Source organism: Perca fluviatilis, chromosome 11, assembly GCF_010015445.1.
Source record: "Perca fluviatilis chromosome 11, GENO_Pfluv_1.0, whole genome shotgun sequence".
In the NCBI taxonomy this organism is placed as follows: domain Eukaryota; kingdom Metazoa; phylum Chordata; class Actinopteri; order Perciformes; family Percidae; genus Perca; species Perca fluviatilis.
The window spans coordinates 14163877-14190268 of NC_053122.1; the positions used below are offsets into that span (position 1 = coordinate 14163877).

The 26392-nt window shown below is 41.6% G+C and overlaps 1 protein-coding gene and 1 long non-coding RNA gene across 6 annotated transcripts in view; both read right to left on the reverse strand.

Moving 5' to 3' along the window:
• LOC120568036 overlaps positions 1-7598 on the reverse strand; it is a 46772-nt gene extending 39174 nt beyond the window's left edge. For both annotated transcript variants that reach the window (XR_005640651.1, XR_005640652.1), the window contains exon 1: positions 6373-7598. This is a non-coding gene — a long non-coding RNA (uncharacterized LOC120568036). The remainder of the gene's footprint in view (positions 1-6372) is intronic.
• Positions 7599-8269: 671 nt separating this feature from the next.
• LOC120567994 (SUN domain-containing ossification factor-like) lies at positions 8270-26233 on the reverse strand. 4 transcript variants are annotated; one of them, XM_039815155.1, is made up of 24 exons: positions 25935-26233; positions 22061-22175; positions 21684-21803; positions 20261-20493; positions 19904-20014; positions 17119-17257; positions 16914-17031; positions 16668-16792; positions 16497-16564; positions 16272-16379; positions 15923-16028; positions 15475-15495; positions 14952-15007; positions 14279-14361; positions 13946-14011; positions 13773-13838; positions 13481-13571; positions 11896-13203; positions 11691-11778; positions 11035-11139; positions 10553-10710; positions 10118-10209; positions 9932-9987; positions 8270-9836 (listed from the first exon to the last, which is right to left on the reverse strand). In XM_039815155.1, the coding sequence occupies exons 1-24, from the start codon at positions 26003-26005 to the stop codon at positions 9369-9371; spliced, it is 3972 nt and encodes a 1323-aa protein (XP_039671089.1). In that variant the 5' UTR covers positions 26006-26233; the 3' UTR covers positions 8270-9368. The 4 variants fall into 4 exon arrangements, with proteins under 4 accessions (XP_039671089.1, XP_039671090.1, XP_039671091.1 ...); XM_039815156.1 differs by having other exon boundaries at positions 10118-10197; positions 25935-26232; XM_039815157.1 differs by lacking the exon at positions 15475-15495.
• Between the last annotated feature and the right edge of the window lie 159 nt (positions 26234-26392).

Sequence of the window (26392 nt, forward strand, 5' to 3'; positions counted from 1 at the left end):
TGTCTCAGCTGTGTCTCACCCATGTGGGCTTCGCATGAGAACACAGTGTGACCCAGTGAATGTGGACTCAATATTGTATGTCCGTGTCTGCACTTATGCCATATGAACACAGCATATATCAGAGTGTGTATATTAGACTATCTCCATTATTCCCCCTCGCACACCTCAGGCTTGGGTTTCAGATGAGCCATGAACATGGGGAACACCTCATGTTTCTGAGTGTCACATCAGAAAGCAGCACATTTCAAATGACAGAGAGGCACAGACGAAATAAGTCCATGAAACATTAAGCAGAAGCTTCCCTGGAGGAGACTGTTATTCATATACATAGATCTTCAACCAAAGGCTTATCCAATGTGGCATGTCTGCTGCAGCTTTTTGAATGTCTACTTCAGCCCTACACACCACCTTAATCATAAGTGCATGGGAATGGGACTTCTGCGACAGTGGGCTTACTGAGGGTAAGGCATGGCCGAATTGATTCCAAGTGGCTGCCAACATCTTATCGGCCTCTTGCTAAGCACCGTGCTAAACTGCCCTGTCGGAATGCCATTGTAGCTCAACCATGAAGAAGATTTAACTGCACCCAAATCACAGCCACACGTGTGTTTATTCTGATGTCCAACACTGGAAGGAAGTGAAGGGGGTATTGGGTAGTAGGAAATATAATTAGCGGGGCAATTTAAAGAAAAAGAAGGAAATGAGCAATAACACTCATGAAGACAGAGGGGAGGGATGGGAAAATCTATGACAGAAGTTAGTAAATCCGCATTTAATGCCGCGGTCTCAAATGGTATCCGCAGAACATCAAAGAACCTCCTCTACTCCCCTCTCACAGAAAATCTAAGAAAGCAAAGCACTCAGAGGATTATTCTTGCATCGCATACGCTCACACTGACGGGATCTTCCACTCCTCACTAACAGACCCCCCTCCCACACTGAGAGAGAGAAGTGTGTGGTGAGAAAAAAGGAGGAGAGCTAAAGGAGGATAAGAGCATTGGGAATAATAATTATATATATATATATATAAAAATTAAAAGGTAGGAGTCAATCCATAAAGGATATGTGGAGAAAAAGTGAAGTAATGAGGAAACCAGATAGTTGTAAAAGGAAAGTGAGGGTTAGAGTGTTTGCCCTTTAAAAAGGACAGATGAGCAATCAGGCCCAATGAGAACTGGCCTTTAAAAAGCTTTACCTACACACATGAACACACACACACACACACACACACACACACACACACACACACACACACACACACACACACACACACACACACACACACACACACACACACACACACACACACACACACACACACACACACACACACACACACATAAGTGGGTGAACCTTGTACTCTTGATGGTGACCAGTTCAGTCTTACATCTGAAGTACATTAATTCATTTTATAAGCACATAACAACACACTGTGAATGTCAGATTGTTTAGATTAAGCTAGACAGAAAAGGTAGGTAAACGTTTGGCAGATGTAATGTTTATACCTGCTAAACGTCAGCATGATGCCCAGAGGATCAAACCATGGACATACAGTACAGGCTTTATTTTCATGACTATTTACATTGTAGATTCTCACTGAAGGCATCAAAACTATGAATGAACACATATGGAATTATGTACTTAAAAAAAAGTTTGAAATAACTGAAAACATGTCTTATATTTTAGATTCCTCAAAGTAGCCACCCTTTGCTTTTTTGATAGCGCTGCAAACCCTTGGTGTTCTCTCAGTGAGCTTCATGAGGTAGTCACCTGAATGGTTTTCACTTCACAGGCGTGCCTTGTCAGGGTTAATTAGTGGAATTCTTTTCCCTTATTAATGGGGTTGGGACCATCAGTTGTGTTGTGCAGAAGTCAGGTTGATACACAGGCGACAGCCCTATTGGACAACTGTTAGAATTCATATTATGGCAAGAACCAATCAGCTAAGTAAAGAGAAACGAGTGGACATCATTACTTTAACAAATGAAGGTCTGTCAGTCCGGAAAATTGCGAAAACTTTGAATGTGTCCCCAAGTGCAGTCGCAAAAACCATCAAGCGCTACAACGAAACTGGCTCACATGAGGACCGCCCCAGGAAAGGAAGACCAAGAGTCACCTCTGCTGCTGAGGATAAGTTCATCTGAGTCACCAGCCTCAGAAATTGCAAGTTAACAGCAGCTCAGGTTAGAGACCAGATGAATGCCACACAGAGTTCTAGCAGCAGACACATCTCTAGAACAACGGTTAAGAGGCGACTGCGCGAATCAGGCCTTCATGGTCAAATAGCTGCTAGGAAACCACTGCTTAGGAGAGGCAACAAGCAGAAGAGATTTGTTTGGGCCATGAAACACAAGGAATGGACATTAGACCAGTGGAAATCTGTGCTTTGGTCTGATGAGTCCAAATTTTATCTTTGGTTCCAACCGCCATGTCTTTGTGCGATGCAGAAAAGGTGAACGGATGGATTCTACATTCCTGGTTCCCACCGTGAAGCATGGAGGAGGAGGTGTGATGGTGTGGGGGTGCTTTGCTGGTGACACTGTTGGGGATTTATTCAAAATTGAAGGCATACTGAACCAGCATGGCTACCACAGCATCCTGCAGCGACATGCCATCCCATCCGGTTTGCATTTAGTTGGACCATCATTTATTTTTCAACAGGACTATGACCCCAAACACACCTCCAGGCTGTGTAAGGGCTATTTGACCAAGAAGGAGAGTGATGGAGTGCTGCGCCAGATGACCTGGCCTCCACAGTCACCGGACCTGAACCCTGAACCCCGAGAGGGTTTGGGGTGAGCTGGACCGCAGAGTGAAGGCAAAAGGGCCAACAAGTGCTAAGCATCTCTGGGAACTCCTTCAAGACGGTTGGAAAACCATTTCAGGTGACTACCTCTTGAAGCTCATCAAGACAATGCCAAGAGTGTGCAAATCAGTAATCAGAGCAAAGGGTGGCTACTTTGAAGAAACTAGAATATAAGACATGTTTTCAGTTATTTCACACTTTTTTGTTAAGTACATAATTCCACATGTGTTCATTCATAGATTTGATGACTTCAGTGAGAATCTACAATTTAAATAGTCATGAAAATAAAGAAACGCATTGAATGAGAAGGTGTGTCCAAACGTTTGGTCTGTACTGTATGTACAGAATGTCATGGCAATACATGTAATAGTTGTTGAGATATTTCAGTCCGGACCAAAGTCGTAGAGTGAAAGAGAGACTGACATTGCCATTCCTAGAGCCGCGTTGATAGCATGGCTAAAAAAAAATCAAATAAAAAAAAAAAAAATCATATCAGCACTTTAAGGGATGCTCCAACAATTTACTATTGCACAATAAAGTAGGGGAACTCACAAGAGACAGATTCGGAAAAAAAAGAAGGTCAAAATCAAAACAACAGAGGCAGAGATATCCTGTTTTATAATCCTTGCAATGGGTCAAGATTAAAAAACACTCCATTTCCCAGAGTGAAACCCACAGTGTTACTTCATTTGACCCTTCCTGCCTGGTAAATGCCCATCTATTTCCATGCCCCTATGCTCCCAGTTTGTTAACTAACTCCATGATAAGTCAATAGAAAGACGTGAGTGCTGTAGGTGCGAATAGACGTACATTTGCCCAGGGAGGTGAAAACTCAGTTTCAAACAGTAGAAATTGACTTCAAAAAAATAATTGCACTTATCCTGGGGCTTTATGAATCTAGTGTTAAATCATAAACGTACAGAGACTAGGAAATAGCAAGAGCGATGAAAATAACAGTATGAACTGGAGTTCCTGGTGAGTTGGGAGATCAGTCATATTGGGGCTAACAAACACAGACTGCCGAAACGGTCCAGCAGTCGAACTCGAAGCAAACAACACACCGCAAAATGTTGCTTCGCTTTCTGTTTGAACACACATTCGGCAAATAAAAAGCTCCCTTCAGAGAAACAGAAGACATTAAAATAACTGTTTAAGGGTTTCGTCGTATTTGTCATTAAATTAAAATGACCTTTGTGTGTAAAATTCGTGGAATGCCCCTTATACAAGTATTTAGAGTGTTAGAAAACCATTTCTGCCAAGAGTAGGGACTTCATTTTATGAGAGTGAGCTAGCTAACAGAAAGTATAGAGCAGACACCTGTATACCAAAATAAAAACATAGATACAAATACAACAGCACACTGAGAATATTCAGTCCATAACAGACCTCGGATAAAGTGCCCGGGAAAAGAGGATTGCAGCTCTGCATTTACAGATTATCTTTGGAATGAGGAAGGGCAAAGAGAAACCTAGGAATTCTGTTAACAAAATGAAGGGGGAAAAAAGAGCATCAGGCACGCTTATCTCTGAAAGGCCCCTGCAACCCAACCGGGTCAGATGAATAAAGAGGTTTTAACCTATTTTCCTCACATCCACCACTGCTCTGACTGTGCCTGACCGCAGCGAGCAAGAGACAGTGTGTATAAAAGTAATGGAATTAATCCAGTTTTTTCGACTTGAAATACACAGCTGGAGCCATATGATAAATGCTTTTAGTTGAGGCTGCACATGAAAAGAAGCGGTCTTCAAACACATGTTCAGCCAGTGTTCTGTTTTCCACGAAACACTTCAAATGCAGTGAGCACATTTTGTCTGAATATTCCTTGTTTCAGAGTCTAACAAGTACATTTTAACAAAAGAACACAAATATGATAAAAAGGACAGCCGTTTCAGTGGCTCCATGGTGGCAAAGACAAAAACCAAATGAATATGCATGGCGGAGAGCAGTATTAGCCCTTAAACTAATTTACTTCCACCCTGAGTGTAATGACTCATCACATGGAACATGATGGTAATGGTTGGATCAAAAGTCATACAATGCATGTTTATCCAAAGATAACACTGCCTCCTGCTGGACAAAGCAACAAAACACTTACATAAGAGAGGTTACAGTAGTTCAGTTTTACCTGCAGACCAGGGTGAAATGATTGTACACATTCTATATTTTTACCAAAACTGCTGTGTCATGAATACATAAAGTCATAATGATGCAAACAGGCTCAATATAAATGTGTGTATGAATATCTGTTGTTTGTGTGTGTGTGTGTGTTTTGCCCCAGCTCCATTTCAATAGTGTGTACAGCTTTAAGTGTACAACACTATAACCTTTTATTTGCGAAATGATCCATTTGCTAAAAAGAAAAAAAACACACACACACACACACACACACACACACACACACACACACACACACACACACACACACACACATACACACACCTCAGTCTTTACTGTTAATCAACTGTGCTCATGTTAATCAACTGCTCATATTCCTGTAAATTAAACCTACTACATGTGGTACTCAACTACACAAAAAACAGTACTACAAGCACACAATTAAAGGCAAATACGATCTGGCTAACGCTAGTCAGCAACAAACATACACTATTAGTGTTACCTTTCAATAACACGGTAATCTCAACAAGGGAATTCTCTGGGAGGAGAACAATATTTCTCCTCCACCGCTCAGGGCTCAGGGTCAGTTACAGAACAACTCTCCTGAGGCTGGGGGGGCTAGTTCACCTGCTCAGGGTACCTCTGAGGTGGATGCTCGCTCTAAGGTCTGAGCTCAAATCCGTCCCACACCTTATTTTTAATTTCCCCTTGTTAGCATTTGATAGAATTAAGCTTCATTCTTCTGTAGATAAAAAGGTGAATATATCCAAATCCATTTGTAAAGTTATTGTACAATTCCAAGACTCTCCCTCTCACTATATAACCAACAGTGTTTCAGATTACTGAACAATGCAGCCACTTGAGGCGAGAACTCAAAGCCAATGCATGTCATATTCACAGTCTATGGTCATATTCTGGACATAAAAGCAGAATGTACTTACTTTCTTTTCCTTTTTAAACCTTTGCAACGTTGTCCTGTTGCCTCAATTTTTTCTGCTACGTAGAGAAATTACGACAATGACTTAAAATTAAAAAAAAAAACACGTTAAACTTCTAAACAACCCATTTAGCCCTAAGTTACACCGGTTCTCACGTTTTTAAAGACCAGAATTTGAGCCAATAACATGCAAAGTAGTTCACTATAACTTTAATGATGGATGGAGGCACAGAGTTTATGTCCTTTGTGGCCGTACAGCATGGGCTATTTTTTATCAAAACCGTCCAGGCCAACCTTATTTTTTACAGAAACATACATTTATCAAACATGTAGCTAGGCTACAGTTAGCCTATAGTTACTGTGTAACCCGCAGGCGTGTTTTAGGTGGGAAAATGATGTTGCAACAACTAACGTTACTTCGAACAAATGCAAAATCTGAAAATTAAACACATTTTACATAATGCAAATTTCCCACATAGATAAGTTTAATACAGACCGACTGGCACATACATACCTGTTCTTCTCAATTTGCGGTTATACAGCTCTGTTTGTATGCGCTGTCAAGTTGGGTAACGTTTGCTATGTTTTAGCCCCATTTTCCGCGTTGTCCTGCGATCTTGAAAGCCTGTTGTTGACCGGGTACCATCTTCTCCGAATAACACACGCTTCTCTAACGTTAAACTAGCATTTTTTTCTGGAGAACCACTCCACCCTAAATCTGATTATTGTTTTTACCAGCGGTTTGGTTTATAACAACCTTAGCTACGTGTTTTATCTCAATTTTCCTTCAAAATTAAGACTTTTGAAGTTGTTTTGTAGAATATAATCCACATTGTTTAGGGTGACCCCATCTTCTTTACAAGAAATGCTAGCTAACTTCTGACTAGCCGATCAGATGACGACAACAGGTTAATAGCCAATCATATTGCAGAGGGGCAACACACAATCAGCTCCACGTGGCATTAGTGTGTGCCGTATGCTTTCATTGCCATGCATCTGTAGTTTTCCCACACTCTGGGCACTCGACATTGCCAGCATGTAGCTCTCTCCCCACATAGCAGCCGCTCAAGTCATGTAAGCCATTTAAAAACAATTCTATCCAGCCACTGACCTTGGAATGTAGAATGATTAATAACAGAATTATCCTAGGTTGATTTATGTCATGTTAATCAAGAACTATATTAATTTCTAAATGACTCAGTCAGTAACACTAAAACCACTTGTTTCTGCTGCCATGGCCTCTAGTAACCTGCACCAGTGTTTTGCTCTGCAGGTAAATATGTCATGACTATTTTACTTTGGGAAAACGCAAAATTCCACTAATACTAAAACTTCCTGTTTTTTTGCCCTAACAACTAGCTACATGCCTGGACTTGAGTGCTGTTGAGGATAGATTAATCTCTTTTCTTTGGAATCACATAAACAATGTACTTCTTTGAAATCCTTTCATGTTGTGTGTAAAAGACCAGCTTACTTTTTCTACTCTTTCAGGTTCACTGGATCAATAACTACAATAGAATATATCATGGTACAGATTCTTTTGTATGTTTCGTGGCTCTATTTTTCCACTTCCAATATAAGAATACAAATACTTAAATAGGTCTTCTGTGCTTAACACCACACATACATTTTCACTAACAGTTTGTGTTTTTATTTTGAAGATGAACGGACTACAGTTAAAGCTAGTAGTAGCCAAGGAGGACACGGAGGATTAAAAAAAAAAAAACATGAAGAAGAGGTAGCTATCTTCACTTGAGTTTCTGTGTGGGAAAGTCACCGGACACAATCTTCTGAACATAGCCATACTGAGAAATACAGAGAAAGTTGTGAGGAGCTGATAGTCTTAATTAGCTTTGTAGCAACTCATTTGGCAATGGCTTGAATCTAATGGACGCTCATTAATATCAAAAAGGTACGCACTAAAGCTTTAAAAAAAAAAAATCCTGTGCTTGTCCTTGAAAATTTTAGTCAATGTCTAAATCTTGGTTCTCTTATTTGATAGCTCCTCGCTTGAACCGGACGTCGTTCTGGCCCTACTTACCTACCGTCTCAAAGCTCTTATTCCTGCCCTGAGGAGCGAGAATCAAGGAGTGATCTCTGAGGAGCTATGAGCGAAGATACACGAGAGCAGCCGTGCAGCTGAAAGCTGGTGCTATCTCCACCCATACAGCTCACAAATCCAATGACGCTTCAGAGGAAAGGATATCTCATCCCTCTAAAAAAAAAAAAAAAACACATTTCCCTGTTTCCTCTCTCCTCGCGTCTCTCCCATGCGTCCTCAGTGGGACGGACTAAGACGCGAGGAAGGGAAGCAAGTGAAGGAACCGTGGGTGCAATTTAAGAATGAAAGAATTTGAATGGAATTTCTTCACAATAGAGATGTTGTTTACAGGGTCAGTGTGCAGCATGTAGACAATAAAACTTAATTTAATCATTTTGTTAGTGCGTAGGGTCAATAGTCACAGTCAATATTTCCAAAAAGAGAAAAGCTTTAATGGAAAGCTGGGAAGACGTTTCTTTGAATTGAAGTATTACAAATATAAACATCTGACGAGAACATAAAACAGAAAACAAAAGTGAGAGTGAAGGGATTGTCTCACATCGAAGCTTAAAGGTCCAATGTGTAGGAATTTCTCCCATCTAGCGTTGAGATCGTATATTGCAATCAACTCTCTCGCACCACGCAGTTCAAATTACATATTACAGCTACAGTAGCCTTCACGCTTCAAAAAAAACGGTCTTTTCCTTTTTTCAATATCCTTTTTCTTTTTCTGGGCAAAGAAGAAGACTCCTGTTCCTGAAACTTGGATTTTGAATACATGCATGAGGCGGAGTGGCAATCGGGAGAGTCAGGAAATTTCCCAGTGGGCCGGTAGTGTTTCGAGGCCGCTCCGGCCGGTCTGATCGCCCGCTCCGGCCGCCACTGCCCGCTGGTCAAACTAACCTGTACGGTGGGCCGCAGCAGCCTCTTATTTCCGAACATTCATCTTTCCCCCGCCCCCCGAGGGCCGGTGGTCTATGAAATTTCCCGGTAGATTTTTTTGTCCCACTCTGTTGCAGAATGTATTAAGATAACATGTGGTTCTCCATGTTTCCTTCTTCAAAGTTGCCCATTAGCAGCACCTGTGAGTTTATCAAGTGAGAGCGAAAATGAGGAGCAATATGTCCCTTACCGGCTAACGTATTTCAAGATGGCGCATGAATATGGAGCGTGTACCCGAGTTCATGCGAAATGCAAACGTAAAATTTCAAGCCAAAAGGAATGCTTGGAATTGATGGTGGTGGTAAATATTCATTAATATTTTTATATTATTTAAATATTAATATTTTTATATTATTTAAATATTCATTAATATTTACCACCATTTGTCAACAGTCAACACAGAGTTTGATAATAAACAACTAAACACGTTACACACTGGACCTTTAAAACTGCCTGTGGCTACAGAAATTAACATCCATCCTCTTTTGGAAAGAGTTAGGCAGTCAGTGAGAAGGAGTAGAGTCCTATCAAACAGGACCTGAGAGGGCAGCATTCACCCCAAATGTCCCAGAGCTTTTTTCAGTTTTCCTGTTCATGATGCCCTGTATGGTAGAGATGGGCAATGGTTCGCTCCTGTCCCTCCGCGGGGCCTGTAGCAAGTCCACCACCGCGCAACTGGGCTTTGGACGCCTGCGTCTTAATGCCCGTTTCTCCGCCCGGGTCTTGGGTGGAGGGAGCCCGTCACAGATTCGGGTGCAACCTGTGGTGATGCCACAGAAGGAGGGGTCATCTGAATGCGAAGATCCCTCCGAGCTGCCTTCTGAAGGCGAGTCTCTAAACATAGGTTGAAGTAACCTTTTTGTAAGGGGTGAAGGGTTTGTGGTGACAGGTACACCGTTGCATACAACAGCTCCATTACACAGTTCTGGAGCAGCATGAAAAGAGGGTTTGAGAGTCTCCACTTTCTCCATGGGTTTCATCTTACGGCGTCTCCTCTGTGTGGGACAAGGTTAGGGAGAAAGAATTGTTATCAACTGTCAGATACAACCAGTATTTCAAACTGCACTGCAATAAATTCATCTTTACACACCTTTCGGTTAGCTGGACAAAGACTCTGTGTCTCCTCTGAGTGCAGCATTTCTAGACCTGTGAGCCAAAGATTAATGTTAATTTCTACCAAGATAGGAAACTGTTCAATTCTGAAATGAAGACATTTGAGAAAACCCTTGAAACAGATTATTATTACCACGATAGCACTTATGTAGTAGAACCGTACCTTCAGTAGCGGCGAGTGAGTGTATGAGTGGATAGGATGCACTCCTCTTCAAGCCCGTCTCATCACAGGAAGAGAACTGCCTATTAAGGTAACAGTAATGGTTGAGGAAAAAAAGACAGCATAAAGCACCAAGTCACGGCTATGTCATCACTTAAGATTCCAGCTGCGATGCTCTTGATGATTAATCGTATCAATAAATTGGCTTAATGAGTAAAAGCTGTTGAAGGCACAGTAACCGCTGCCTATTAGCCGTTATAGCCCATTTGGAGATGCCACTTAGTGCTTATTCACAATTACCCTCTTCACTAGAACTTTGTCCTTGCCACCATGTATGTAAAGATACATCTGAGCTTTACTGGATCTTGATATGAAGATAGTATTTGTACATGGTGTAAATTTTCAGCTGAAAGTAAAACTGTACGATTGTCTTGCTACCTTTCAGGACAGCAATAGGTGTAACTCTTAGATGTGGGTGGCTCTGGTTCTGTGGTTGGAGGAATAGTGGGGATGCGGCAGTGGTTGGCACACAGCAGCAGGCCGAGACACAGACACAACGCCAGAGACAGCAGCAGGTAGTTCTGCCTCTCGGACACCTAGGAGACAGACAATTGATATTATAAATAACAACACAGCGGCAATGTCTGATGTGACAAAAGGAGAGACAGAAAAATATACTGAAGAAAATGTCTAACAATTCCATACGTACACATTCGGGAATGTATTTCAGAAGTTTGGATCAGTAAAATGCCAATGCATTTGGTAGCCTTTAAAGATGTTTCTCAAATTATGTGTCAGGACCCATTTGTCATCCTGATGGCTTGGGTCCAGGAAAAGATTACATTGACTCAGTTTGCTATCAGGGTGAAAAAAAACCCTGGTTACACATAAAGGCTTTGTGCCTGGAGCATTGTATCTACCTCATTCTGCAGCTGGCTGACTCTGACAGACAGGTTAAGAACCAGCTGAGTCACATCCTCCAGCTGGCCCTGCAGCTGCTGAATAGACTCAGTCTGACGCTGGTCCTATGGGAGGAAAAGGACAACAAATGACGCAACTACACGCACATTCACATCATTGAAATGGTATGTGAAGCGTTACATATAGTCATTTGACCAACTGGCAACTGCTAATATAAAAATATTGGGTAACACTTTACTTGATGGTATCTACATAAGAGTGACATTACACTGTCATGACACAGTCATCACACATGAACCCTAACCCTAACCATAACTTGTCATGACAAAAACCGAATGAATGACAACGTTTATGACTTGTTTATGACACGTTCGTGACAGTGTCATGTCACTCTTACGTAGATACCTTCAAGTAAAGTGTAACCAAATATTGATTAGTGCATTAAACCTAAAGCAGAAAGCTATTGGAAAGATACACTTGAAACTGAAGCAGCAGCTCAAATCTGTGGCAATGTTCTACTCACCCCACCAAGATTATTAATTGCATTTTAAAATCAATATAACAATGATTTTCGGACAACTCAACATCAGACAAAAAGCATATATCTCTACATGGCAACTGGCTGCGCAAACGTGTGTGCCCTCTCATTGCTCACCTGCTCCTCTGCTATTCGAGAGGTGTTCTGGAGTTTAATGATGGTTTTGTTGAAAGCCTTCTGCATCTCCTCCATCTGCTTTCGATACCTTGAATCAAAACATGGAAGTCCTAACATCAGCCTCTACTCGGTTTATACACAAAGGCTGGCAACCATACAGTACGTTTTTGTTCCTGTAGCACTGGTGCGTGTCCCTGTTTCTCACCTCTGGCTTAGCTGCTCCAGGTAGCGTCCACTGAGTGACATGTTCATCTCCAGGGCCTTGATGCGGTTGTTGAGTCTCATGAACACAGACTCCTTCTGGCTGGAGCCATGCACTGGGTTCCCGTTCTGCTCCGTGCCATTGGGGGTCTCTGCATAGATGTCTAAGACAGACGGCGAGGTAGGCGAGGAAGGCCTGCCATCTGACGAAGTAATGACGTCTTCCGCGAAATCCTCCGTTTTAGTTTCTGTGATGACCGAGTGACCACCAGAGGGTTCAAGTTCTGTAATGGTGTCTGGAGCAGGGTGGGATACTTCACTGTCAGGTACAACTGGTGGGTCCGGGTGATGTTCTGTACGAGGGGAAGTGGTGGGATGGAGAACTTGGGATTCCTCTACCTTATCTGGGGTTTGAACAGGGGCATTTATCTCTGGTTTAGGAACCTTAAGGTCAGACTTCTCTTCGGTTAGGGCCACTGAGGCATCATCCACTGTGGCACTGACACTGGGTTTTTCATGGACCGAGTTACTCAGAGAGGCTGAAGGCTCAATGTGCTTCTCTTCAATCAGCCCATTCTGGCTCTTTTCTGGCTTTAGCTCTCTCACCGGTTCCTCAGGAGACAGCTGTGGTGTCTCCACAATTGGGGAAGGTTTGGCAGAGGATGAGTCTGTGGCACTGAGCGTGGGGAGGTTCGGGGTTTGCCTGGGCTCCAGCAGAGGAGGTTCGGACATAGACTCTTCATGAGATTCTACCGTGTTTCCTTGTGGCGTTTCTGATGGGCTCTCTGGCTCCTGTTCAGAAGCTTGTTCTGGTTTATGGGGCTGATGTGTCTCCCTGTGGTACTGCGGAGATTCAGGGCAAGCGGAGGGGGACAGGGGTAGTTGCCAAGTGGGTGTTTGGATGGGAAGAATCACTTGCTTTCTGTTCATGGTTTGGCATGTCCTGTTTTTGGACAGCAGGGCTGAACACTGCTGATGGAGATACTCCTGGAGGGAAGCTGCGCAAGAGCAAGAGGAAGAAAAAGAAGGAAGTAGTGAACAGTAGTTTTGGATTTCTTTTGGTCGCTCATGCTGATCCCTTTTCTCATTTTCTTCCTCTAACTCCTCGTCCTTATCCAAAAGGATGATTGTAGAGCTGATATGTTCTTCCTCATCTTTCTCTAAAGGAATGTTAATTTCTTCCTCCACTGGGGGGAGCTCTTGTTTGCTTGTGTCAGTGGTAGGGGTCTCTGGTACAGAGGTCTCTGAGGACGGGGCTACAGTTGCAGGGATATCGGGATCTGGTAAAATCTCTTTCACTTCAGAGTCTGGACTAGAGAGGGAGAAGGACAATATAGTACATATTAGATACAGTAAAGGAATGGCATAATACAACACATTAAAAGCAATTTTAAGACTAAAGATATCTCATAAAGCATTCATTTCCCCTCCATTCCAACAGTATACATAATGTTTCAATCGGTCAATAATATTTAATTACGTTTTTTGGTTTAACTCTGACAAACAATGCCAGAGTTAAGGTTAGTTGAAGGTGTAAACGCACCTTCAGTGATGAAAGATGTAATAAGACACTAATGACATGTACTCACACTGAAGTAAGGTCTGTAGTGGCAGTTTGAGAGGTGGTTTCAAGTTGGGGGGATGGCTCAGTCATGTTCGCTTCCTGTGATGAAAGGTTGCCTACAAAACGTAAATACGAAAAATAGCATTGAGAGTAAACACGCACATATCTATAATTTTAAAAAAGTCATCGGCAACATATTGTCAACAACTGAATGAATAATACTAGTGACTGGATCTTCAAAAAAGTAAAGGCTGTGAGACAAAACTGGATGTGAGAGCTGCTATGCAGAAATGTCAAGCTGATTGTGTTGGTCATACCTTGCAACTCTGAGCCTCCGCCAAGAACATTGACAGCAATATTATTTACCATGTTAAAAATGACATCTGAAGAGAAAATGGAAACACCAGAGCAACAAGTCAATACAGTAATCTAGGTTTGGGATCATTGTAGACATCGTTTGGCAATAGAAATACATGTTTGGTATACTTACCCTTTGCTGATCCAATCAGATTATTGGATAACTTGACTTCACCAGGTGCATATCCATTTGGATAATCTGTAGGGAGCAGTGCACTTAATAACACACATCCATCTCATGACAAAACCTTAAAAGACAATGATAAGTGACTGTAAAACCACTTTGATTTTGGCACAGTGACCATAAACATAATGCCTGAACACACACATGAATGGGGTCATTTCAATGTGACAAGTTTATTATATTATCCTCAAACACGATACAAACTGTACCAAATGGGTTAGTGTGTCTTTCGTGCTGACAAATGTCCAAATGTATTAAATGCATGATGTTCTCAATTTTTACCCAAGTCATCATCCTGATCATCTGGCCTTTCTGGGGGATCAGCTATCTCCTCGTACTCTTCCACCATGCTCGTGCCAAACACCCTGGCAAAAAAGGACATCAAAATTCATTCTATAACCAAGCTCATGTAACAGTGAAATCTATAACCAAGCTCATGTAACAGTGAAATCTAATATATCTAGCCACTATACAGTAGAATAGGAGTCTTTTTCTGCAACATGAGAAAGTTCCGATTTCTGCCATCTCTTTTGTGCGCAAGCTTCAGCCAGATTTATCTTTGCATGCTACAGAAGTGGAAAAAACAGCTGCTAACATATGCATTAGCTCTCCTTGTTCCCACCAGAGGCTTGATAGTGTCCTTGGAACTGCCCATGACCACATGCCAAATATTACACAATATCCCCTGACACCATTTAGAGCTCATGCATGATGCAACAAGCTATCATTTGGAAAAAACACTTTAAGCCAACTGGTTTATTTAGTGTTGATTGAAATAGAAAAATTAATGATCAACTAAAAACACATACAACACAAAACAATACAAAGTACAACGATAAGAACACAACACATCCATAGCAAAATCTATATGTTCCTTAGTAAAGTTTCACAAGTTTTACAATATTAAAATCTTGTTAAGAGTAGGTTAGAAAGACTTTGCCTGGATAATACATACCTTATGAGACTGAGGGGACAGAAATGTTCAGAGCCAAAGTGAGAGACCAGCTCTACCTAAATAATAATGCAAAAATTATTCAGATATTATAATGGAAATGGGTGCGGTATTGCACCCTGCACAAATAAACACTATCATTTACAAAGCGGTGATTTTGTTTTGTTGTAAAATCAATACAATTGCATAAAATGAAACTTTGAGGGACTGACTGCCAATGTGAGTACATCCGAGGAACATCTCAGTAGAGGGTAAGTTAGATGATTTGACATACTATGCTTTATTATTTGAATGGCAACTGGTGGGTATCATTTTATCATGGGTTATCAAATGTTCATGATGTGGGATATGTTTGTGTTCAATGAGTATTTATTGAAGTTACAATGGGTCATTAGCTAGCATAGCAAGTTAGAGCTGAATCTGTAATCACACCACTTAGATGAAAGAAAGACACAAAATACACCCCCCTCCATGGTTACTATTCAGCTCACACAATCACAGACCTCTACAAGAAAAGCAGGCTAACCTTTATGTACTTGGTGAACATCTGAAGCAAGAGAGACAGAAAAAAAGAGAAAAGAATTAAAGAGACATGCATTCAAAGCAGGACCTGAGAGTATGGGTTGGTTTTTATTTGAGTCCCTTCAGAGGCAAAATGCAAATGTCCAACTCTAGAATGTAAAACACTGTCCAAACTGGCCTAGTTACATTTTACATTTCATAAATGTGCTGGTGCTCTTATACAGAATAATGTATCATATGATCACACGGAAACTGTTATATAAAGAGGTCAAAACCTCCTATAATACCCTTATCATTCTACAGTGAAGGGGCAAAAACTTAATTCAGAGAGAAAGTATATAGAAACAGCAGTTAAAATGCGCACCTGCAATAAGAGATAACAGCAATTCCTCTGCAATACTTAAGCACAGAATAGAGACAGATGCAATGGTCGTGTGACTAGAAAAGCTCACCTTCACATATTTAGCATAAAGATGCTCATCTAATGGGAAGCTCTGGACTGTGCGTTCATCCCGGGCGTGAAAGGTTCCCAGCTTTAGCCACTTGTTTGTTGGATATCTACAGGAGTAGATTTGCCCAACATAGTCAGTTTAGTGATATGTATGTTTGGGAGTTTTTAAAAAATTTAAAGAATGTCAACAGTGGTAATATACGGTACTGGTTGATATAGTATGTATGGTAGCTGCTGTCAAGGAAAAACTCATGAGTAGCACAACTCATTTCATGTCAAAGCTTTCCCTTTAGTCTCGTCATACCACAATGTGGCGTTTCTGGAAATTCCACCACAGCTGCAATGCATACCTATCACTGATGGAGACAAGAAAGTCTTTGGGAGTAGAAGAGAATAGCTCAAAGTTAGCGATGTCCAGCTGCTTCACCTGGATGGGCTCACAGAGCTCAATGATGAACCTGGGCGAGAATGAGAAAAGGAAGCCTTAAAAATTGGCTTCAGGTGGAGATGAAAATAAAATGTTCTTAGGTTGCATCTGTGAATAGAAAGCAGAAGACTACTTGCACACTACATACCAGATTTTATTACTACAGGGGTTTAGCATGTACAAGTCCATGTTCTCCTTCAATATGGCTGAAGTGCTCTGTATGGAACAAATTCACAAATCAATATGCGCTTTTATTTGTCATTTTATCAACATCCAACAGAGTAAGCAGATTCTTCAGTAGCATGTAGTATCGCATTACCTTTGCCTCTGGGTTAGCGCCAAGGATCTTGGCTCCACACTCCACTGAGGCGTAGTTATTGAAGTTCTTCTGGACCTTCTTCACCGTATGAGGAGCCACATTGTTAGAAGTATGAGTAGACTGAGCTATTGGGAGGCCAAACATAATATAGAATTATGGGGGAGTTTTAGAAGTCAGTCCTTAAGTTTCACACATACACCAGAATAGGTTATGTTCTGAATCAGCAATCTTAAATTGTAACCTCACTCTTTTCATTCTCGACCTCCATCATCTTCCGCGTCCACTCATCAAACGTGGGGATGTCCTCGGGGTCTTTGCTGCTCACGCTGGGATCTGTGCCTGTGGTAACGGGGGAGCTCGGGTCCTGTCAACGATAATGAGAAAAGGAGAGCTAGGGAACCTCCTTTGGTAGAGAGAGGAAAATAGTTCACATGCTATCCGAGTTCCTTACTTGCTCTTTCAGCCCGTGTGATGTGTTGGCCTCCAGATGCTGTGTGCTGTGACCAGTCTGAGAACTCATTGGTGGGTCAGTGTGGGTTTTAGTACCTGCAGTGTGAACATTGGAAGTGTTCTCCAGAACCATTGGAGGACTGCGGGAACAAACAAAAAAAGCATTGTTAGGCCTGTCACGATAGTCAATAAATCAATTAATCGCACAATTAAAAAAAAAATGAGCTCGATAATTTTTCTGGCCGCGATCATTTCCATTTGCATGCTTGTTTGTTTTGCTCGTCTCTCTCTACCAAAGAGACTGGAGAACCACTCTTGGTTCCTTAGCGTAACGAGGAGTGAACCCTCTTGTCAGTCGCGTGGTCTTTGTGTGGGCGGGACTCCAGGCGGGGAGAGAGAGAGAGAGAGAGAGAGAGAGAGAGAGAGAGAGAGAGAGAGAGAGAGAGAGAGAGAGAAAGAGACAGAAAACGCTAGTTGAGAGATGGAGCAGGGTTTCCCGCAGCACTTTGCAGTTAAGGCGCCGTCAAAAAATAAATACAAGTATATGAGCGATATCTGCCGTGTTACTCGGCATTAGGCCTGTCACGATAACAAATTTTGCTGGGCTATAAATTGTCCCAGAAATTATTGCGATAAACGATAATATTGTCGTTGAGAGACCAATTTGCATCTAATGATTATGGCATAATAATGCAGGTACACCTTTTCAAAGATCAGTACACTTTTATTTCTAAAGAATATTTAACACTGGAACTGGAAGACATTTTAAATATCCACAATATGTCTTTGATCTCCTTTAGTATGTCGTCTTTCACGCTGATGTACAGTTGTGGAATTGCAGTTTGTGACACGTATGTTCTCCCAGGCGATTCATAGCCTACAGGCTGTCAAACGTTGGCTGCATTCCTCGAGTGTTTGTGCGATAGACTACAGACTCTGTACTACATTTTACAATTATTTAACACTAAATATTAAATTTAAATAATATATAATTTATAAATGTAATCTATATGGCTATCTGCCACACGGCGAGTAAATGTTTGTACCAAAATAGTTCTGTTTTTCAGTCTTCATTTTGGCGAAGGTGCGCCTTCTGCTCGTCTGCAGGTCAGAGCTTCGTGGGGGCGGGCCCACACACACACACACACACACACACACACACACACACACACACACACACACACACACACACAACACAACACACACAACAACACAACACACATACACACACACACACACACACACAACAACAACACACACACACACACACACACACATACACACACATATACACACTATTATACATTGACACTTAGCATATGACATTTGTTCATAAACAGCACTATACTATAAACGCGTATGTTCGAAGCTCTGTATTCAGGTTGTCAGCTGTGTGGTTTGAAATGAAAGGGAGAAAACAGGACCGGGAATAACACGGTTGATATCGCTCATATACTTTATAGGTTTTTGACGGCCTTAACTGCAAAGTGCTGCGGGAAACCCTGCTCCAACTCTCAACTAGCGTTTTCTGTCTCGGTCTCTCTCTCCGCCTGGAGTCCCGCCCCCACAAAGACCATGAAACTGACAAGAGGCTTCACTCCTCGTTACGCTAAGGAACCAAGAGTGGTTCTCCAGTCTCTTTGGTAGAGAGAGACGAGAAAAACAAACAAGCATGCAAATTGAAATTATCGGGGCCGGAAAAATTATCGAGCTCATTTTTTTTATCGTGCAATTAATTGATTTATTGACTATCGTGACAGGCCTACTCGGCATCCCGTTTTCTCCCTTTCGTTCCAGACCACACAGCTGACAACCTGCAGGTGGAGTTGGTGGAGACAGGCTCGGACATACACGCCGCTGTGGACTTGTCAGTCTCACAAGCGGTTTCAGGAAGTGGCTGCATGTGTCCGACAATGCACAGAACATTAACGGTACAAGTCTACAGCTGTCCGCGGACACGGAGTGTGGAAAGTATGTCAGAGTTGCACCAGTGTGTGTGTGTGTGTGTGTGTGTGTGTGTGTGTGTGTGTGTGTGTGTGTGTGTGTGTGTGTGTCGGCCTGCCCCCACGAAGCTCCGACCTGCAGACGAGCAGAAGGCGCACCTTCGCCAAAATGAAGACTGAAAAACAGAACTATTTTGGTACAAACATTTACTCGCCGTGTGGCAGATAGCCATATAGATAGATAACATTTATAAATTATATATTATTTAAATTTAATATTTAGTGTTAAATAATTGTAAAATGTAGTACAGAGTCTGTAGTCTATCGCACAAACACTCGAGGAATGCAGCCAACGTTTGACAGCCAGTAGGCTATGAATCGCCTGGGAGAACATACGTGTCACAAACGGCAGTTCCACAACTGTACATCAGCGTGAAAGACGACATACTAAAGGAGATCAAAGACATATTGTGGATATTTAAAATGTCTTCCAGTTCCAGTGTTAAATATTCTTTAGAAATAAAAGTGTACTGATCTTTGAAAAGGTGTACCTGCATTATTATGCCATAATCATTAGATGCAAATGGTCTCTCAACGACAATATTATCGTTTATCTCAATAATTTCTGGGACAATTTATCGTCCAGCAAAATTTGTTATCGTGACAGGCCTAAGCATTGTTGGTTTGTTTAGGAGTGTCAGAGACCAGTTTGTCTTTTAAGTAGAACTATAACCAAATTCTACGGTGGTCAGGCTCACAACTAAGAGTGAAAGCCAACTTGACAACAATGCAAGAGAAATTATATTTCTATATTTTTAGCTCACCGAGTACAGCCATACCCACCTATCATTGTCATATTGCTTGTTCTCTTCTTCTTCTTCTTCACAGTCAGCTGGAGGCAGGTCAGAATCAATGACCTCAGGTGCAGCTACGTCAGCTGCATCATCTGAAAAACTGAGATGAAACATTAATCCACGTTACACCTTTTCAGCATTTTAATTTGCAGGGAAACGTCACAGAAAAAAAATTATATTTTAAAAGGAAGTTCTTCTCATACAGTGCTGTAACCCAAAGCAACATACCATTTTTAAAACAACACAATGAGATACAGCAAAGCATTTTTGTGGCATTTTTCCAGGTAACTGACAGATTAAATGAACTGAACAGCTCTAAATAAGGCTGGAGGTAATAATGTCTTGCCTATCTTTGATGTTGTCTTGAAGGTAAAGGATGTTGGCGTTGTCTTCAAGCTCAGCAGCAACATCAGAGACAGGGTCAGAGGAAGGCAGCAGGGAGGCTGAGTCCTGGTCTTGAGTGATGGAGGTTTCAGGATTTGGATTTTCTGGGCTTTGCTCAGTTTCTGGCTCAGGTTGTGAAATTCCTTTGTCTGCCTCCATCTCTTCCTCTACAATAGGCTCCTCCACCTCAAAGGCCTGATGGATAAACAAAGAGATACTTGAGCTGTGGAGGGAAATGTTAAAACGGTTGGCCCATTAGCCAGAGTTGGATTTATCAACCAAACACTTAAAGCTTCAAATGTTCCAGGAACGATCAATAAAAAGGACTGGATGGTATGATGCATACGATTGCTCATCCAGGTCTAAAACTGTTGTGGTGCTCTGGAGGAAACCAAATTATAAAGCCTTTGGAAGTTTGAGCTTAAACACGTCTTTGAAATCATCACTCACTTGCATTAGGCAAACGTCACAGCACAGAAATTATCTGTACTAATACTAGGGATGCACCGAATATTCGGCCACCGAAAATTTTCGGCCAAAAATGGCCCAAAAGGCCCTTTTCGGTTTTCGGCCGAAATACTTTTATCACCGAAACAATACGGCCGAAAATGTTGTGATGACGCAAACAGAAACCGCGACCTGCACGTGTGTCAGTATCTGATCCACCTGCAAAGCGTCTCCTAAGCAAAGAGGTTGAGACGGACCACGGAGTGAAAACAATGAAAAGTACGCCTTAGAGTCTGTAGCACACGTTTCAGTGAGATTTGTTCGGATCCTCTGCACTTCATCGCGACTGTACTTGAACGCGTTAAACAGACCATTACATGGATGCAGAAATAAAGCAGGGCGCGGGAATTGATCCAGGGCCGCAATGGATGCGGAGAACCGTGCGGAGACGGGAGCGGAGCCGCACCGAGCGCAGCCGCAGGGAGGAGATCAGAGCGCAGAAAAAAAGACCTGTCTCTCTGCACCAGATGAGGGGCATGCACCCTCGTTGTCTGATATGTTCAGTGAAATCCTGCAAGAAAGTGCCTCAAATTATAATAACAATAGGTAAGCTATTCTGTTCTTAGGCTACTGTATACTGTATGTGACAGATCAGATTGTAGCCATATTTCTGCTAGATATTTTTTTAATTAAACTTTAATATTAATTTATACAATTGCAATGCCTTGATTTTAGTAAAGTTAGTACACAGTCATAGCCATAAATGCAATGGTACTAATAATTGGCATAATTTCTTTCGGTGTTTTGGTTTTCGGTCTTGGTTTCCTCTTTTTCGGTTTTCGGTTTCAGCCAAGAATTTTCATTTCGGTGCATCCCTAACTAATACGTTCATTTTTGCGATAATCACATCCAGGTTTTAATGTACCTAAATGCTGTACCTCTAAATACAGTTTTTTGTCCACATCCTGTGTTGTCTGCTCCTCTTCTTGCTGATCATCACCTATCAACTTCTCATTTTCAGATGGGGAATGGGCAGGTAAGACCCAGCTTTCCTCAACCTACACACACAGACACACACACACAGACACACACACAAACACACACACACACACAGTTTGTTCACAAACAAATAACAACAAAACTAAAAAAAAAAAATTTTTTTTTAAAAAAAAAAAAAAAAAAAAAACCAACTATCCGCTTTTTTTTTTTTTTTTTTTTTAATATTAAAAATATGGTCACATGAGCTATTTCATACAGCAGACTGTGAAACCTCTGGGCAATGTGTTGTAGTATGGTAGTATACAGCTGATGCTACCTGGTGATGATGAATCTTTTCCTCTGACTCTTCCTCCGAACCGACGTCCTGTGAGGACACAGGCCTCTGGGCCTCTTGGTACGACTCTGTGCAACCGACATAGCAACTAGGGTACCTACGAGACGAAAAGTGAAAGACAATCAGTGTCATAATACCATACAAGCCAATTTTTCTGAATATGGGTCACTTGTAAATGCATTAGGGAAAAATGTCCTGGTATCTGGGAAAAAAGAATAAGTACTGTATAGGGATATTCATAAACTCTTTTATTAGGCATACTTAACATTCGTATTTGTCTGCAGTGAGTCATACTGACACAGTGTAAGCTGCAGCCCAATGTCCCAGTGTGACGCACTGATAAAGTCCCAGCGGCCTGTACCCCAACAAAGACAATTTCTCTTATCTGTTGGCCCACAGGGGATGTTGTCAAAGTAAAGAGACACACCTCTAACAAGTTGCATATTGCTCAGCCAGACTGTAAGGCCGTAAAAACGCAGTATTTTATAAATGTTATTGATATTTCAATATGTTCCGTTTTTGTATGTTGTCTACTGTCTGAAATCTGTATCGGCCACGTGTTCAGTGAAAAAAGACAAATGAAAGTGAAAAAAAAAGAATGAATAACATTCTCTTTGTGAACGTTTGTTTTCTAGTTGCATTATATAGATATATTAAAACCCTATTTGTTGGTTTTCAACACCACAGTTCTGTTGGGTGACACTGTGTCAGAAACAGTGATCAGGTTCACAGTGACTGTGCTCACTCCTGGCAGGAAAACAACACTAATAAGCAGTAGCAAGGCTTTAAATAGTTGCAACAATAATGGAATGTTCCTGTGGGGGGGTCCTCCTCGTACAGTCTCAAAGGCCAAACTCCAACAGTGACTGCAAACCTGTCAACAATCCAGGTCATTATCTGGATTTTATTCTTGATTCCAGGTCAGGTACTTTCCCTCACTGGGCATGACTGGCACATCTCCTTTGTTGTTCTGACTCGAGGGGCTAGACTAGCAACAGACATTTTACTAAACAACAGAGCATTTGTTTTCTAATTGAAAGCTCCCAAAGGAGCAGTGTGGTGTTAAGGCATGGCTTGCTCATTAATTAACTAACAGGTTACAGACAAAGAGTTAAAGCAGTAGACTTAAGGCAGCTACACACCGGGCCGATAATCGGCCGTTGGACAGTCTGGCGAGGTTGGTGACTCGAGTCTGTTCGGTGTGTTCCGTGCAGTCGTCCGTCTGAGGGGCTGTGGGCCTTCATTTTGACCGACCTGACATGTTCAGTCGGAGACAGGGCAGTAGGGACTCACCCGGAAATGGCGAGCGGAATGAGCGTGACTAGAGTCTCTCAAAATCTGACGAAAATCTTTTAAACTGGCCTTTGTTGATCTGAAATGAAGACAGATTCAGCAACTGCATGGCCTATTTCTCGCTTAAAATGTTCTCAGAAACATGTTCCAGTGAACTATTTTAGTACAATATGAGATCGTATTCTGAACAAGCAGCCATGACAGTCTGGCTTTGAATTTCCGGAGAAAACAAACCGACGTCGGGGAGACCGATCAGTCTGACTAGCTTTTCTGCCGAAGGTTGGCCGTCTGGTTGGTGTGTAACTGCCTTTAACAAAGAAAATGGTAGGAAATGCAAGAGGTTTTTAGGTGTACCCTTTATGATGAAATGGTTATTACCCTTGTGGCAAGCCTAACATGCTGTAGCCTACATACTGTACAGTAATGACTTTTTCAATATACAAGAGTAATTGGTCAAATTACATTCAAGAATAGGATGTAAGTGTTTAGAGATAGCAGACCTTGTGCAATACTTAAAAAATTGCTTTCACAGAGCAGATTGGATATGAAGTGAAAATAGATAAACATGTCTCCCACAAGTGCAAAGAGCATGTGTATGTGTCATCTCCATAGAGTGTATAAGGTCCACTCTCATCAAGATTGTCTTTGAGGCACACCTCTGACTGACATGTGACCTGTGACTCTCTCAACTTCTGTCACATCAACGTCACTTGACATGATGCATCATTGATTACTCCAATTTGTTACCTGTATAATAATCTGATAAGATTAGTAGTCTATATAACGAAATGGTGTCACACGTATGATAATTAGGATTTCATGCCCTAAAGGAATTAGAGGTAGAACAAATAATTGATATTCTCACATACAGTGATTTATGATGCAGCGGTCTCTTAAACACATTGATATTGAGGCACCAGCATATTGCATACCACTTGGTGCTATGGTAGTATTACTACTGTGGGCAAAATAAGCCCACAATAACCCAATATTGCCATAAAAACAACCCTACAATGGTCTAATACATAATATAATATAATATAATATAATATAATATAAATATATATAATATTATATTATATTTGTGTCTTAAGTGTCCCAGTTTGACATTTCAGTTAGGCAGCATGCACAATACCAGGGCCCTGGGGTTGTTAAACCTGAAAGTAATACAGCTGTTAATCGTGTTTGTGAGTACACCTGTGCTTTTCCTGCTGTGGCCGGCGGCTCACCGGCCGAAAGTTACAAGGGTGGGTTTTCCGCTCACAGGCGCTAGGGGGGAACGAGACGACCACCATTCAACACGAAAAAAGTCATATAACCATTCCAATGACTCCAAAGCTGTTCAGTTAAGGTAAATTAAGCTAAAAGAAAACTGCATAGTTCCCCTTTAACATCTATAAACTGACAATATTCTGCAGCCTAAACATGTTAGCATGTAACTGAATTGTACTTTGCCAAGAGTACATATACCAGACATTAAAAATACTATCACCCACATCTTCACTTTAAAAAGACAGACAAAGCGTTGCTTGTGAAAGTAGGGCAGGTCAATATCACGGACATAGATCTTAATACCATATTACATCATCATACCCCTCCCTCCATTCTCTCTCTCTATCTAACTTACAGTACAGTAGTCAGCGTGTGTTATGTTTTGTTACAATCCTTGTTTGTTACATCATGGCTACAGCACATAATCATCCTACATAATCTCCCTCTCTGCTGCTGATTTCACTGTATGTTACATTGTTTTTTTGAGCAGCTCAAGACCCATCTGTTTAGACTTGCTTTTGTTTGCTTTTTACTGTCTTTTGTTTTTAGCTTGATGTCTGCATTTCACGTTTTTTGTTCTGCTTTTCTGTTGTGACACCTGCTCTTGAAAGGTGCTATATAAATAAACTGATTATTATTATTATTATTATTATTATGATGGCTACTACAGTGTTCTGTCAGACTTACATAGACCTAACAACCTCCAGCTTTCAAGAGCACTGGCGTGACTGACGTGAAAGGCCAATAATCCTATCAAGAGCTGGTGAACCAAATCTGTGTAACGACAGACAGTGGGATGGTCGTGGGAATCAACAGCCATTGATTTGATGCATTACTCGGCAGATTCATTTGTGTGTAGCACAACAACATGATTGTTTTAGTCAAAAGTAACGTACTTAATAAACTTTATGCTTGCCAGTTTGTGCTTAAAGGAGATTCATACATGACACAAACTTGTGGTGGCGGATTAAATTTATGTGGGTTAACTGCTAAATCATTCGGTAGCACATATGTCATGAGGTGGAGGTTAACTGTTAACGTTATATATGTTAAACTTAGCTAACAGGCTATTACATTGGGTCAGCAACTCAAGCTAATAACTCTTAACAAGTCAGAAGTTAGCCAGGTGCCACATCACAGCATTATGTTAACGCTATAGCTAGCTAATGTAATGCGTTAATAGATTTAAACCTTGGGTAACGCTTGTCAGATAGTTTGTTACTTTTCACAGCTAATTACATGTTAATAATAACGTGAACGTTACTCAGTTCAAATGGACAAATCAACTTACCAACAGCATAACGTTACAGCTACACATAGCCACACTGACACAACTCGCCATAACAGTGGTGTCATCTTCATCCCTCTCCTGCCGGGACAGACATGCTCGCCGTACTCAGAAAAAGCGTTGCAGTATCCTTTTAGCAAGCGGTCTTAACAGTCTCTTGAGCTAGCTAGGACATACATTCACCCGCGGTTTCCTGTTAACTTAGCTGACGCTCGCTGCCTGTTTCACTGGTGATGTGTGATGCTAGCTCGCTGTCACCCACACACAACCTGCTACCGATTGTCAGTACGTGTCAGCGGCCAACTGTCCAATGAAAAGGCAGAGAGGCTGTTGCGCAGTTCAAACTGAGTGTGTGTTGGGAGCACTCGTTTCGGCGGCCCTGGTTGCCCGAGTGGGTGGTGCTTATCTTAGTGAGGTATTTAAGCCGGGGAAAAGAGGTTACTCCTGCTTTCAAATGTTAT